The sequence below is a fragment of the Aplysia californica genome, unplaced genomic scaffold (assembly GCF_000002075.1).
Source record: "Aplysia californica isolate F4 #8 unplaced genomic scaffold, AplCal3.0 scaffold00227, whole genome shotgun sequence".
Taxonomy (NCBI): Eukaryota; Metazoa; Mollusca; class Gastropoda; order Aplysiida; family Aplysiidae; genus Aplysia; species Aplysia californica.
The window spans coordinates 216,525-230,860 of record NW_004797497.1 but is presented as its reverse complement, the minus strand read 5'-3'; the positions used below and the strand labels follow the sequence as shown (position 1 = coordinate 230,860).

The window sequence follows — 14,336 nt, the reverse complement described above, 5'->3', positions numbered from 1 at the left end:
AGATGTTGTTGCTTCACTTTGACACATGTTACAACATTAAGGAGGCGGGCTGCTTTCACCCCGTCTGTCAGGGCCACCCTTGGATAAACGAGTACAGCATTCCAGAGGAAGGACATATATTTATTGATAGAATAAAGTTCTGCACATAGGAACCAAACAAAAGTCTTTCAATATGCAATGGTGGAGAGTATTACCATTACACAACATTCCGCTGAGAGAGAGATTTGTAAACACTAGGACTAGGACTTGACTGAACATAAAGAATAATGTGATCTTTCACAGTGGTTGCAAGTTCACCTGATGAAAACTAGGTGCAAGAAATATCATCTCTCCCATGAAAGTAAAAAAGACTGTTATTTTAAAGAGGGAAATTATTTTGCAGTGCACAACACGTACACTCATCGTTATTCATAAAACTTTTCGATTTCATTTTTTTTTTAAACAACACACAAAACATATTCACATCCAGTACGAGCACACAACGCATGCAAAATCGAACACATGCTCTTCCCCTAAAGATTTAGACGTGTTCAGTCCAAACTAACGCCGGCAGTTACAAGAGATAAGTTAGATATCAAAACACGCAGTTCGCTTTTCTACAGCTGTGGCTGACGAGTGTACTAACTTCATAGTGAAGAATATACAACCAAGTATTCTCAACAGTTTCGTTTTAAACTGCAATTACTTCTTTTAAAAAATTTGAAAAATCCAAAACGATAATAATTCCTACCGCCACTTCTATCTTCGTCATGAAAAAGCGACAGAATAAAGGTTTCTGGAAAGGCTTACTAGTCATAACACCTGTTGACGAATATATGTACAGTCAACGTTTCAAGCATGAACATTCCCCTGTGCTATATACATTCCTGTTATACTTCTTCAACAGGCATTCGACTGAGAAATAAAATACAATCTAAATTATTTACATTTTATGACAAATAATGTCTTTCCTCTTTTACATAGTATATTTATTAAACAGATGCAACAATCAACTATGAAAGAAAAAGAACAAACCACGAACGGCCTGAGCTGAAAAAATAAGTTCCAGATAAAGAAAGGCACGTATGCTTTCGAGCTGAGATCTTGCAACCTATGCAGCGAGGACACACAAAATATATAATAATGATGAAATCGTTGAAAATTACTCAAAACAAAAATACCTAGTACCTAGCTTTAACAACGTTAAAAAATACTGGAAACCATAATATGACAACGATGCAAACACTAAATTCACCAAAGAATTAAACTGTACACCATATCAATCTCTAAAATCACATTGCAATTTAACACGTTCCTCGTTTTTTCAGATTTGAAGCTCATAAAATCACAGATAGTTGTTACTGGAATGCAAGGCTCAAGTTAACGACAAGCAAAATATGAATCACATCTGAGACCACGCACAAATCATTGATACGTAAGTGCACTATAAAATCCAAGGCAAGAAGAATATGGATGAGGCTAAATGTAAAATGTAAAGCTTTGAAATCTGAATGCTAATTTTCCTTTGTCACTAATCACCAAACGCCACACGATCATAATATCCGTCTATAATCGCCGCCTCTCTAGGTCCTTGTGAGGCCATGAAATGTCTGCAAAACAGCCGCAGTTTTAAACAATACTGGTCAGGTGAAGGTGTGTATCTGAGGATCACAGAAGACGTGTTAATACTATAATAGATTCGTTTCTTAATTGTGAAACGAAAAATTGGTGACAAACAAAGACATATTAGCCATACTTTGGTAAATATCCCAAAAACGTAGTAGAAAGCATAGCTGCCCCGTTCATGTCGGTATTCCCATCTCAAAATATGTAACAATGTTAAAAACGCTACTACAAGAGTAAAGGAGAAGTCACAAGCAGGAAAGAAGGTTACAAAATTATAGTACAAACTTGGCCATTGAAGTAAAACCCTAGGAAACAATAATTAATTCTTGCCTCATAAAAAGGTAAAACAAATCGTGTTGAGTCCCATCTTGCCCAAACTTAAACAAATAGGCAACATCATGAAAGCAAAACCGGCATTTCATATCATATTGTAATTATTCATAAAATAATTTTTGTCATATATTACATTGTTTTCAAAGTTAAAGTACTTGTTTCCTAGAGCAGTGCAAAAAAAAGACAAATTCTAGACCGTACGCATGTTATGCTAAGTAAAACATTAACAAATCTGGAGTCACAATTTGCCAGCATGACAGTATCAGATCCAGCGCGGTCACATTTCAAATGGGAATGCTCCACAACATCACTGAGATAAGGTTGGAACAAAGGGGTAAATTTAAGTCAATGAAAAGTATGAACAATACAGACTACATAGTTATCAAATGGAAGCTTTAAAAGATGGCACCTGATGCAATGTAATGAAATGTATAGTTGCATATATTGTAACATCTATAGTTTTCAGAAGTAATGTCAAAGTCTTAATATCTTTTTTTCAGACGAATCGTAATCAATTTTTCCTTCGTATGATTAGCCTAAGTAAACTTACAGATTCATTGCAGCTGTTACAAAGGTGTGTTTCCAGTATATTTTTCTATTAGTTCATCTGCATATCTCCGCTGTTGTTCGGTAAGCAATGGCGTTTTCTTCCTGTGGACAAAACAGCGGAAAAAGGAAGAAAAAACAGATGAGAGTTTTCAACCCGTGTACTGGATTTGTGCATCTTACCAAATCGTTTCAGCTAAGATCTTAGCAGTTAACTGAAAATTAACGAACTCTTATCTTAACTCGTAGAAATGGTGATTTTAACATTATGTTGGAGTAAGCAAAGTTTAAACAGCATAACGAAATGTTTGGCTTACACTTCTAGCACATTTGTCTTACCAACTTAGAGTTAACCTATTGATCAACACAACCCGTGTTAGTCTCTTGGGTGTTCCGATTCATTTGAATCCCACCTCATCTTGTCCAGTAGGCGCAGAGCAAGAGAACACAAAATACATGTACTTTAGATAAATATTGTCTCGCCTGTAAAATACAACTCCACAAAGCGCTGATGTCAACAACGCATTTTTTTTTTTCAATGTGGGCAGCTACTTCTGAGTCTGAAGGGTCTATCAGGACGCCCTTTGAACAGGGTCGTTGATCTATTTCTTATTCTGAAGAACGTTTGTTCGTTCACAAATCCTATATGCAGGATTAAGAGTTCTCATAATAGATGGGGCATTTTTACATGTTATCTCCACATTTGTCAGCTATTGTGTCCACATCTTCTGTAACAGAATAAGAAGTCAAAGTTTCTTGATGATGTTAAAACCCTTTAAGAAACAAAGAAAGCCATGTTGAAGGCTGTGCGCACCATTCACCGTACGAGAACAAGACTGAAAGGACATTTTTCAGTAGGGACAGAACGTATGGTTGGGGGGGGGGGGGGTGAGTCCTACTCTGCCCTGGATCTTGCGCCTCGGACCTTCAGGTCAAACTACCGTCCAAAATGTAATGTAATGTAAACCTAGAACGTAATATAGAGCATTTAGAAGGGCGGGTGCTTCGACTATGCTTGTCGGGGGACAAACCTGTGCAGATAGAAAGATAGTCTATAGACTGGAGTAGACCTCACATCTTCTTGTAAGTAAATACTAACATCCTATTCACTACACCTAAGACGCCAGTAATAACTACCTAACTGAAGTCGGCAAAGGCAGAATAGTAAATAAATGAGATTTCAAAGCGTTCAGATGCTAAAGAGAGCTAAAAGAATGGTAAAACAGTATTATGAATCACATCTTTTGAGTGGAATGGGGATTTCCGTGTCGCAACAGAGAATGTATGGATGACTTGTCTCATAATATTTATATGTGACGTACTATCTTAAAGTAGATTTTGTTACGAAACAAAAAAAAAAGCTCATCACTGTTAAGGTTAGCAGAAGAACACGGCAATTTGGTTAATGGTTAATAAACATAAAATTATAATGGACATAGTCTGCCGTTAGAAAATAAAATCGTGCTCACGTTTCATAAAACTTCTGACTTATTAGATTAACGTTTTGAAAGAAAGAAACATACTTTTTATTTTGCACTCTTAATACGAATTAGTTATAATCAAAGAAAGTATTACAATGTAAATAGAGGACCATTGAATGGATTCATCACCGAATTCGTGTTCAAAGACTTAAATTGACTGTAGAAAATAAACCATCAATCTTAACGATACCCTGTTTTCACTATGCATTTTCTTCTGTAATGCTATAGTAACGGCTGAGTACACCTTCATCAACAATATCTCTAAAGATAATGTGCGAGTCACACGTAATGTACAGAGTCTAAATCACTGTAACAGTATAAAGTAAAGATGCTATCAGAAAAGTAAGAAGACAGAAATATCAAAATACAATGAGATCGCAAAGGGAAAAGGAAAGGGCAAGGGGAGGGGACGGGTGGAAGGTGTGAAGGGTCTAACATTGAAGACAAAAAATGTGTTTAAAGTAATGTAAAGAAAAGACCACAACGAAAATAATCTACATGGATTTATGTCTGTGATGCAAGATGTGGTGGTCTATTTATAAATCTGTTGCTTTTGATTAAGTGCATACAAGAAAAAAAAAGTAATGAAGATTCTTTCTGCCTTAGGCCTCCCCCAACTTCAAGTTACGCTCTTGTCCAACCTGACCATTACAGTTTGCCATCTTAGTCTCTCAAGAGACATTTCAAATGGGAGCATATTCAGCGAACTAAAGCTTTCCTTATCATGCACGAAGACGTTTCAGAACAACAGATAAAAAATAAAACTAATATTATTGCTTTCCTTAATTATTACATTTGTATTACTGTGAGCACTGAATGTACAATACATAACAGAAGTAAAAACTACTCAAAATTCAAAACACTTGGTTATAATGCATTGTTGAAAACAAGGTATCTGAAATAGTACTTTCTGAGACCAGAGTCCAAGTTGCAAGCAAGTGACTATTGCTACTGAGAAAGCGTGCTATGGTGCACATTACCTTGCAGTGCCCGTCCGCTCAATGCTAGAGCGACTGCTCATGCTAGAGTTTATGCCAGTGTCATCACCATCTGAATCACTGTGTTCGGTGTAAAATGGGTGGATTAAGAATGAAAACGAAAACAAAAGCAACGGGGAATAAGTCAAAACAAAACTCCCAACACCATGTAAAAAAACGTTCTTTTTGCCTGTGAGGTAACTTTAAAGGTGCGTTTAAGTTGCGGAATGAGTTTTGTTGTATTTATTTGTTCTTTAATTGTAGCTTGGAATGGGTAATAACAAAGTCAATTTATTGACTTTTATAATTAACTCAATTACATATCTCTGAAAAGTGAGAGAGGTAAAAATAAAACTTAAATATTTATTAGAAACGTTGGTTAAAACTAAACAGAAAACATAAGCCTAGCAAAGATGAGACAGTGTAGTAAAACCAAAAAGGCAACAGGCGTTAAAAAAAACAAACGCTCAAAGGTAATGGAAATCCAGTCTCTGTTGTACCAAGAATGCCTCAGGTTATATTTGTCATTTATAGAGACATTGAGAAAGATGAAATAAAATCATATTTAATGACGGTCATAACATCAAACTCAGGAGGAAACTCAAACTTGACATACAGCAAACAGAAATCAAAGTGTCAAGAAAGAATTCCAAGCATTTGGAGTCTAGAGAGTGATTGCATAATACCTGAGTCGCTTAACAAACACTGCAATAATTCTGAAAACACAACATCAGCATTGAAATAATGTTGTACTGTTAAAGGTTACTGCCCAAAAGAATAATTTGCAAAAAGATTCAATGATTGCAAGTCATTCAGAAAAGAATAATTGAAATGTAATCAATTTAGATTTTTTAAATATTTCTTTCGAAAGAGAACTAACTTCATATTTCCCAGCTTTGCCTTTTGGTTCAGTAACGAAAAAATTTCAACTTCATAAGAGTTGGTGTTATACAAATCAGTTCACTTTTCTAGATTTTATCATTTTAGTCGCACATTCAAACTGGTATATAAGTAGTCACATTTGTGTTTCAAGCGTACACATGCACTCTATATGGCTAATGGGTATGCACGTATAATGAAGTCATGCAAAAGATTTTATTTTTAATTATATTGTGCAAACTGTGTGAACAGGTCTTACCTTTGCATTTCAAACCACGACTTATTCTGAAAGACTGTTGACTTTGATAAGGCATTCAGAATCTTGTCTTCCTTGTCAAATTCTTTCTGGAGGTTTCTTGCAATGGCTCCTGCCCCGCTCTTTTGGTGCATTGGACGTCTGGCTACTGGGGTAGACGCCTTCTCCTTGGTGTGGTCGGGAGAGAGTCGAGTGGGAGGGGAATGACTTTCTCTGGGAAAGTACACAGGACTGCGGCTGCGCTCCGGTGTGACTGAGCCAAGAGTCGAGAGGATGCTGAACGAGAGCCAGGAAGACTGGAGTCAGGAATTATCTCAGAAATTGTACTCGACAAGGACACAATGTAACTCGGTATTATATGCCACGAGTTCAAAAAAGAGATATCATTTGGTACAAAATTATAATTACTTCTATTTTCTCTGTTAATTACAATTGCATAAACATAAAAACCTGATATTTATAAAGCTAGAGAAGAGGAAACGGGAAAACTTTTCTTTAAATTGCAACAATAGACATCTGGATGAAAAAATCTTATCTTGCAATGAATATAAAAAACATAAAGACGTAACTGGCATAAGAAACATGGTTTATATAAGTGAGGTTTATTGGGGAAGGCTATATTTTCTCCAGTAGTGCACCCAAACAGTTCTGCTCTGTAATTAAATGTTCGTTTTCCTCAAAATATTGCTGTGTCGTGCAATCATATTACAATTTGAAAGAGGTTTTGCATGTGTGTGTTTTCTATAAAATAGGCTCCATGATGCGTCTACATCAAATCAAACCCACCTGGTTCTGTCACCAGCATAGTCTCCAACACCAAGTCTTGAGCTTGAAGGACTACGACTCCTCAACGGCTCTCTTGATTTTAAAATACCGGGCCTCGGGGAGAACCTCGAAGGGCTTGAACTGGAACTACGTTTACGCCAGGCATCATCACTAGAGGCAAATGAATGGGGCAACAGGTAGTCACTCTCTCGGGCCGAATGTGTGCTCTTTCCGACCAGGTCCTTCCCGTAAGACAAACTTCGTGAACGGTGAGCGACGTCTGACTCACAGCCACTACCCCCTCTGTCGGGAGAAGCTTGGTGGGACGATCCTCTTCCCTGGCCGTAACTTGATCTACTCCGAGAGCCGATTTGGAGGTCCTCATCGGACGGATACGAGGACAGCTTGAGTCGTCTTCTGGCAAGAGGAGTGTTGTTGCGGAGAAATGCTTGTCTGTCTCTTGCCATGTCCTGCTCTATTTCCTGTAGGGTTTGATCTACTACTGAATCATCTAAATTGGAGGTTGACAGATAGCAAGTAGGTGAATACATCTTCCTGGCTCTTGGACTTACACTACGGCTTCGGGGCTGATAGCTCTTTCTGTGTGGGTAAATTTCCCGATAACTTGACGGAGAGAGGTCATCATAGGCAAGGTATCGCTGTTGACTAGATGAGCGCCTCGGAGTCACCTGGCGTGGTGAGTAAGACGAGAAGGAAGTGTCATGGACAGGGTGTGTAGAGCGCACTGCTGTGTCGTCCAGGTCGCTGAACACACTGGAATCTCTCACACTGTAACTCGTGGATAGAGAGCGTGACTGGCGTTCTCGGATATTTCTCTCATGCTCACGTTCATCCCTGGCGCCCTTCTCCTGATAGCTGTTGAGAATGTCACGAACTCTTGACGACTGCTCCCTCTGTTGGATGACACTCAACTCATCAAACAATTCTTGGCGCTCCCTCCTCACTTTGTGCAAGCAATCGCGAAGCTCATCCACCGTGTTCATTGTCTTGGCTTGCGTTCGCTTTAAGTTTTGCACTTGCTGTAAAAGTATTAAGAGAAATGGTGTCTATTATGTGGTAAAAACTATTCGCTACATATAATCACTCACGTGTCTAATATTACTTCGCATAAAAAAAAGGCATGAATCCAATTCCCACATACGGCAGCTTACTTTATCGAGAATCTCCGTCTTTCTGTCGGGATTCTGTATCCCACTTATCCAACGTTATCCCTGACAGGCTAGAAAGAAACACTCCACCTCCTTAATGTTCTAAACTATGTCGATGGGGGAGCTGAACTGTTAGAGTCATTTACATTTACAAAAATGTTCGGAATCCACATAGAATAAACATAAGAATCGAACGTCATTTCACTGTCACTGTACAGGTCTGACACCCCTGTCAACACTGTTAAGTTATTTAGGAGGTGGGACCTCCGAATTTAGCACCCACCTCTGACAAGGCAGAGCCAAGTAGGCGAAAGCTTAAAACTCCTAAAAACCGCTCTCGGTGAAAACGCCCAGTTGGTTATTCGAACTAAGGCCATCAGTTTCATAGTACTGCGTTGAGCTCACGGTGTGCTCCTATTGCTCTGGCAAATAGCTTGCAATCACACGATTGAAAAGTCTGGAACAAAGTTCGAAGTTTGGAGAAAAATAATGTTTTTGTTGGTAAGTGACCCAAGGGACCGACGTGTTGTGAAATTAGACGAATTTCTATTGAAACTCCTATTAATAAGAGTAATTATTACCTGCAAACTGCAAACAGGTTTATTCAGCAGTTTGTAACAGGACCTTCATGGCTTATAGGATTCACAACAGACTGATACAGACTAACTGAGCCAAAACGAAAGACAGTAAGTATTGGTACAAGACAGCAGAACCATGTACTAGCCACCCTATTAGTCTTGGGTAGATTTGTGACAAGCGGTTTCTATTTCTGTTCTTACGATTTCAGTTTAAATAATTATCTTGCCAAACCCAAGACAACGCAGGGAAACCCTTTTAAACATTACCCAAAGCTCTGAATCCATTATGTTTAAACCAATTAGATTTGAAATTTGCTCACATCGTTGAAAAAATAGCTTCATGTGTAAAAGTGATCTTACTTTTACAAGAATTATTTGAGCTATCTCTTATCCTCAGTACACACTGCCAGTTTGATTTATTTGATTTATTTAGTACAGTCAGGGCCAGCCAGATTTGTCCTTCATGGAGGGGCAAACGCTGTCATGTTGGCCCAATTTGATCAAATCCTCAAAAAACGACCCTGTTTGATTTTGGAGGATTAGACCAAATTGTGCTAAAGTGGTACCTTTGCGCCCCCCCCCCCCCCTGGCTGGGTTCTATTCAATTTGACTGAATTCCATTGTCAGTGTGCACTGGGTATAAACTTACTTACCTCAACTAAAGAGTCGTTTTCGTTCTCCACATGAGCCAGTCGGCTGATAAGAGTCGTGTTCTCTGCCTTCAGAGCATCCACTCCTGGCTTGGTCTCGTGTACTGACTTGTCCAACATACTAGACGTCTGACTGAGCTCATCCTCCAATGTCTGATTGTCTGCTCTAATCTGGAGCCAAGGGAAAAACACAGATATCTTAGGCAGCTCTCGTAAACAAAAAGGTTTTCGAGTTTTTGTTTTCAACGCATAGTTTATCATTGCCGTCTAGCATTTTCTTATACCCTTACGAAAAACTTAGAAAAGCAGACTCCCCTCCCGCCCATCCCCTTTCCCCTTCCCCCCCCCCCCCCCCCCGTCCCTCTGCAGAGGTGGAACGTTAAGAATAGATTTTGGAAAGATCCTGCACTTTAATTTGCTAAGACGTTTGACACATGCATGTATAGTTATTTTGATAACCAAATATAAACTAATTCAGAGAGAACTTAAGACTATCTTGAGATGACAACAAACAGATGCAAAAAGACGATACCTACTTCTACAGGAATTCACGTTCTTGCATGGATGAACTGCTTATGGCACTATTAGAAATATTTTTCGAGTTCATATTATGGAATGGTTAAACCAAATATCAATTATATCACCACCGGTGCATTGCTTGCAAAAAACAAGCAGGCAAAGCAGTTTGTTTCGTTACGTGACTCACTTTAAATACAGTAACAGCACGAAAAAAACTAAATGGATACGGCTTCATATCCTACAACATACCTCAGACATGTTGCTCTCCATCTCTTTTATCCTGTTCTCAAATCCTTCGCTTCTCTGGCGCTCCTGTTCCAATTTTGTTCTCAGTTCCATATTCTCAGCTTGCGACTTGGCTAGATGGTGACGACAGTCGTCCAGCACTTCGTTAGTATGTCGCAGTTTGTCATGAATCTCATGACGAGCATTATTTAGTTTAGCTGTCAGGATATCGTGTTCGACAACTGCACATGCTAATGCCTGCTTCAGCTCGATCACCTCCGCTTCGCTGAGATTCCGGCTTGAAATGAGGAGCTTCCAATTTTCTTGCTTCTCTGGATCCAACCCACTTGCAGTTGTGAGGTCGTTGCCCCAGATCTCAGGAGTAACGCTTCGGGCAGGGCTGGTGTATCCAAGACGTATCCCTCCCTGTCTTTGTGGACTTTCGGCTCGGGTGTGAGTGATATTGCCAGCAGAGCCCGGGATACTAGAGGACCTACTGTGTGTTGCAGATGAATATGACGCCATGGGTCGTTTAACACTTGTGCTGTCGGCACGAGTGACACTGCTAGCAGCCCTAGGAGATCTGAGCAAAGCCGATCGACTACTTGTCTGTAGGAGAGGGCATGATATGCTCCGGTCGGCTCTAGGGCTCACTGATAAAGCAACTCGAGGGGCCAAAATCATTTCATTATTTTCATTTCGTATGGAATCATTTAGTCTAAACTTTCCGCTGACTCTTGGCGAAGCACCAGATCGGCTTCTGCTTCGTTTAAATTCCTCTTCCTCCATCATTTCCACTTTCTGCTTGAGCACTTCAATTTCCTTGCATAACACCTCGATAAATTTGCTTTGAGCGACTGAGTCGGATTTACTGCTCGTGAACGTTGCTGCCAGAGTCGCCTCTTCCTTCCTTTTCCTCTGCTGCTCCCACGCTTCTCTCCGGGGCACTCTGCCAGCCCCACCCCTTCTGACAGGAGGTGGAGACTCGCTGCCATCTTCCGTGTGACTGACGTAGCTCCTGTCGGAGTCCAATCCAAGCTCGAGTCGTGTCACTTCTGGGTATGCTGTTTGCGGTTTTCGTGGGGAAGACGTATACATTCTTCCAGGGGAATCGGTATCATTGAGTCTAGGAGAGGCTGATAAAGCTTTCAGTCGTGAAGAGGGTCTCTCGTCTTCTACAACCCTAGTATTCAGTCCTAAATTCTTTAGTAGCAACTCTTCCCTCATGGCACGAGACGGAGAGGTGGACTCCCCATCACTCAGGGCTGTCCCTCTTGGACTCTTTGGGTTTAAAGTTGAACTCCTGCTGTCTGAGCCTAATGCTGTTGGGGAAAGGGACCTTGACCTATCCCTAGGAGAGATTGACAGCATCCGATCAGAGCCTCTTTCGCCGTCACCATTACCGGAAACACCAGAGGAGCTTATGGCTCGCCTCTGGGGGGAGGTTAAGGAGCCAACTCTAGAAGGCACCGGGGAAGTAGTGGAAGACCTCAAAGCTGAAGGTCTCACGCTTTCAGACGCCAACCCTCTCATCTCTTGAGACCTTGTTGTGCCAGCAGGTTGAAATCGAACCCTCGCTGTTGAAGGACTTGCCTCACTCTGATGAACTCTCTTCAATGTAGTGCCTTCACCTTCTTCTTCAGATGCAACACCATTTCTAGGTCTTCTCGTGCCTGTGCTTTCTCGAGCATCTTTAATGGCATCTATGAGAGCTATAACTTCAGGGCCGCTGCTGTGCATCAGGAATTTTGAAGCGTTCTTTGCCTGCTGCCGCATGTGTTCAGGCAGTCTTTCCAAAATGGACTGAAGGCTTTGGTTCTCAGAGCTCACTGTGGAAGCCGGGCTGACTAGCGTTGAGCCAACTGAAGTGGAAGTAACGGATGTGGATGACCTAGTACTTTTATTCAAAACTTCTTGAGCTCGTGCCCTACGGCCATGGGCATCTGACGTTACTGTGATTTTTGGTGCCAGTTCGTTTGACCTACTTCTTAGGGCCGATGAGTACTCCCTAGCTTGGCTAGCCCGTAAGGTTACCGGCGATCCCCCTGACTCAAATGATTTTGATCTGGCATATTTGCTTATAAGCGGAGTACGAGGAGAAACATCACTGGCAGGGGGCGTACCTGAGAGTCTATCCATGGTATCCTCCCACTGGCGGATGTAGTCTTTTGGTCTCTTGATCCTTATCCTTAAGCTTTCTTCTCTTGGTGCGTGTATCGATCTATTTTCGTCCGAGGTTCTTTGCAGAGAATGGTCCCCACTTGGTGAACTTCTACCTGCCCCATTAGTAACCCCACTTTGTTCCACGCTTCGGGAGCTGTGTGTAGGTGAAGAATGCCCTCTGTAACCATCAGGTACACCATTGGATCCTTTGGGGCTGTCTCTACCTCTGCTACCATTTCCAAAGCTCTGATTTTCTCTATTGCTACTTTCCGAAGATACATTAATGGAAGCAGCACTGTCTCCAACAGAGCTGGCCCCATTTCTACTTGGAGATTGGATTTGCAACACATGTTCTTGATTTCTGTGCTGGCTGAGCGGCTTCTGTTGTGGGATTTGTACGAGAGAAGTTTGATCATGAGGTGGAGGTTTATCCCTCACTAGAGAACCACTCGAAAAGTCTGACAGAGTGTCTGTCTCTTTCTCGCTTATCATCTGAGATTCCATTTCCTTTTCTGCATCCCTGTCGTTATCGGAGGAAAATTCTGGCAAATGTTCTTGTACTCTTTCACTGATTGTCTGAGTTAAAAGTTCATCTCCTTGTGATCCATGCATAGGCGAGTCGCTGAGTTTAGGAGAAGATTTCTCTCGGCCAGAAAACAACGATCCAGTGGAAGACCAATCAGAAGTCTCATTCCCATCCCCAGTAACTTGCTCGTACAAGCTTCGGCTGCGGTTACGGGCTTGTTTGGCGTCAGAGTTCGCGGAGCTCGACCGCCCTCCGTAGGAGGGGGATGACTGTCTTCTCTTATCTCCAACCCCGCTGGCAGAATCGGCAGATTTAGATCTCTGGGAGTCGTTGGAGAGTGACCGTGCTCTCTTCTCGAAAAAGTGTATCTGAAAATATGTATGATTACGCTGTGACTGAAAATGGATATATGCAAGTAAACTCGAGGTTTTAAGTTCTATACTATGAGTTTCTAATTAAAAAACAAACCTAGATTTTGTAACTACAGGTATATAAAAATGCCCAATTTTTAAAAAATGCGTCTAAAAGAAATATGAAACAATTCAGAAATTGTCAGCTATCAAGCGCCTTTGCAAATAGAATTTTTTCAAAGATCATGTTGAATTACATGGCACAAAAGATTATTATGTACTTCAAATCAAACCCACCTGGTTCTGTCACCAGCATAGTCTCTAACACCAAGTATATTATGGAGTTTCTAACTCCTTGGCTCATCCAATACTTGATTTCACTATGCAACGTTGCATCTTTACAGAACATAAGCGTCCCATGCCCTGATATCACTCAGTCTAACGTCTGTTTCTCTTCGTTATTTAAGTTAGTTTTCCTTTTAAATTACAATGATACGGTTACATTCATGATCATCCGTCATGCACTGTTTACCACCAAAGCTACAGCTTTTCAGCATCCAGTTTCAAAAGCACAAGATTGCACTAGGTCTTAATTACTTTCACCGGGTTTTTCATAACAAATCGTCTTTACCTTTGCCATCGCGGCGGCCTTTCCCTCTGTGCTGAGCATTTCCCTCCTTGAGTGTCTCTCGGAATTGGAGATCTGATCAAACAAAGTGTACAGCATAATATTTGGTAAGCATTCAACGACCATAATACATGTATTCATTCTAAAAATGAGCTCAAAGTATAAATTGAGCTTTTTTTCGGTGAGTTTGTGTATGTGTGTGTGTGTGGGGGGGGGGGGGGGGTTTTTTTTCTTTTCTTTTCTTTTCTTTTCTTTTTCTTTCTTTCTAATTTTTTTTTGGGGGGTGGAGGGTGCTTTCTCTGGGTCCTATACGAATAATTAAAGAATATTTCCCATGCATCCCAATTTCATTTCTTTTTTTAAAAGTAAAGTGGGTAAGCCATCTAAAACATGTTGAGAAGTGAATGGGAAGTCCGTTCTATCTACAGGAATACGAACGTTGTAATGTTTGTTACAAGAAGTCGTTCACATACATAATTCATAACTTCAGTTTAGGTGCATGCCTGAGGTCTGTCTTACCGTTAGTCGTGTGGGAGGCAGTGAAAAGAAAAGTAGCAAATGAAGAAAGTGGGTGATACACACACACACAAACACACACACACACACACACACACACACACACATACATACACAGGCACATACACGCACACACGCACACACACAAGCGCTCGCACACACTCACTCAC

The 14,336-nt window shown here is 40.7% G+C and overlaps 1 protein-coding gene across 1 annotated transcript; it reads right to left on the bottom strand.

The window, feature by feature from the left end:
- Positions 1–429: 429 nt before the first annotated feature.
- LOC101848527 (serine/arginine repetitive matrix protein 2) lies at positions 430–13,725 on the bottom strand (the record flags this gene model as incomplete). The annotated part of the gene is given in 8 exon segments (XM_005099829.3): positions 430–1,640; positions 2,489–2,589; positions 4,946–5,023; positions 6,081–6,353; positions 6,864–7,882; positions 9,243–9,410; positions 10,008–13,040; positions 13,654–13,725. Coding segments are annotated over 7 exon segments (4,728 nt in total), but the record flags the coding sequence as incomplete, so codon positions are not given.
- Positions 13,726–14,336: the final 611 nt, after the last annotated feature.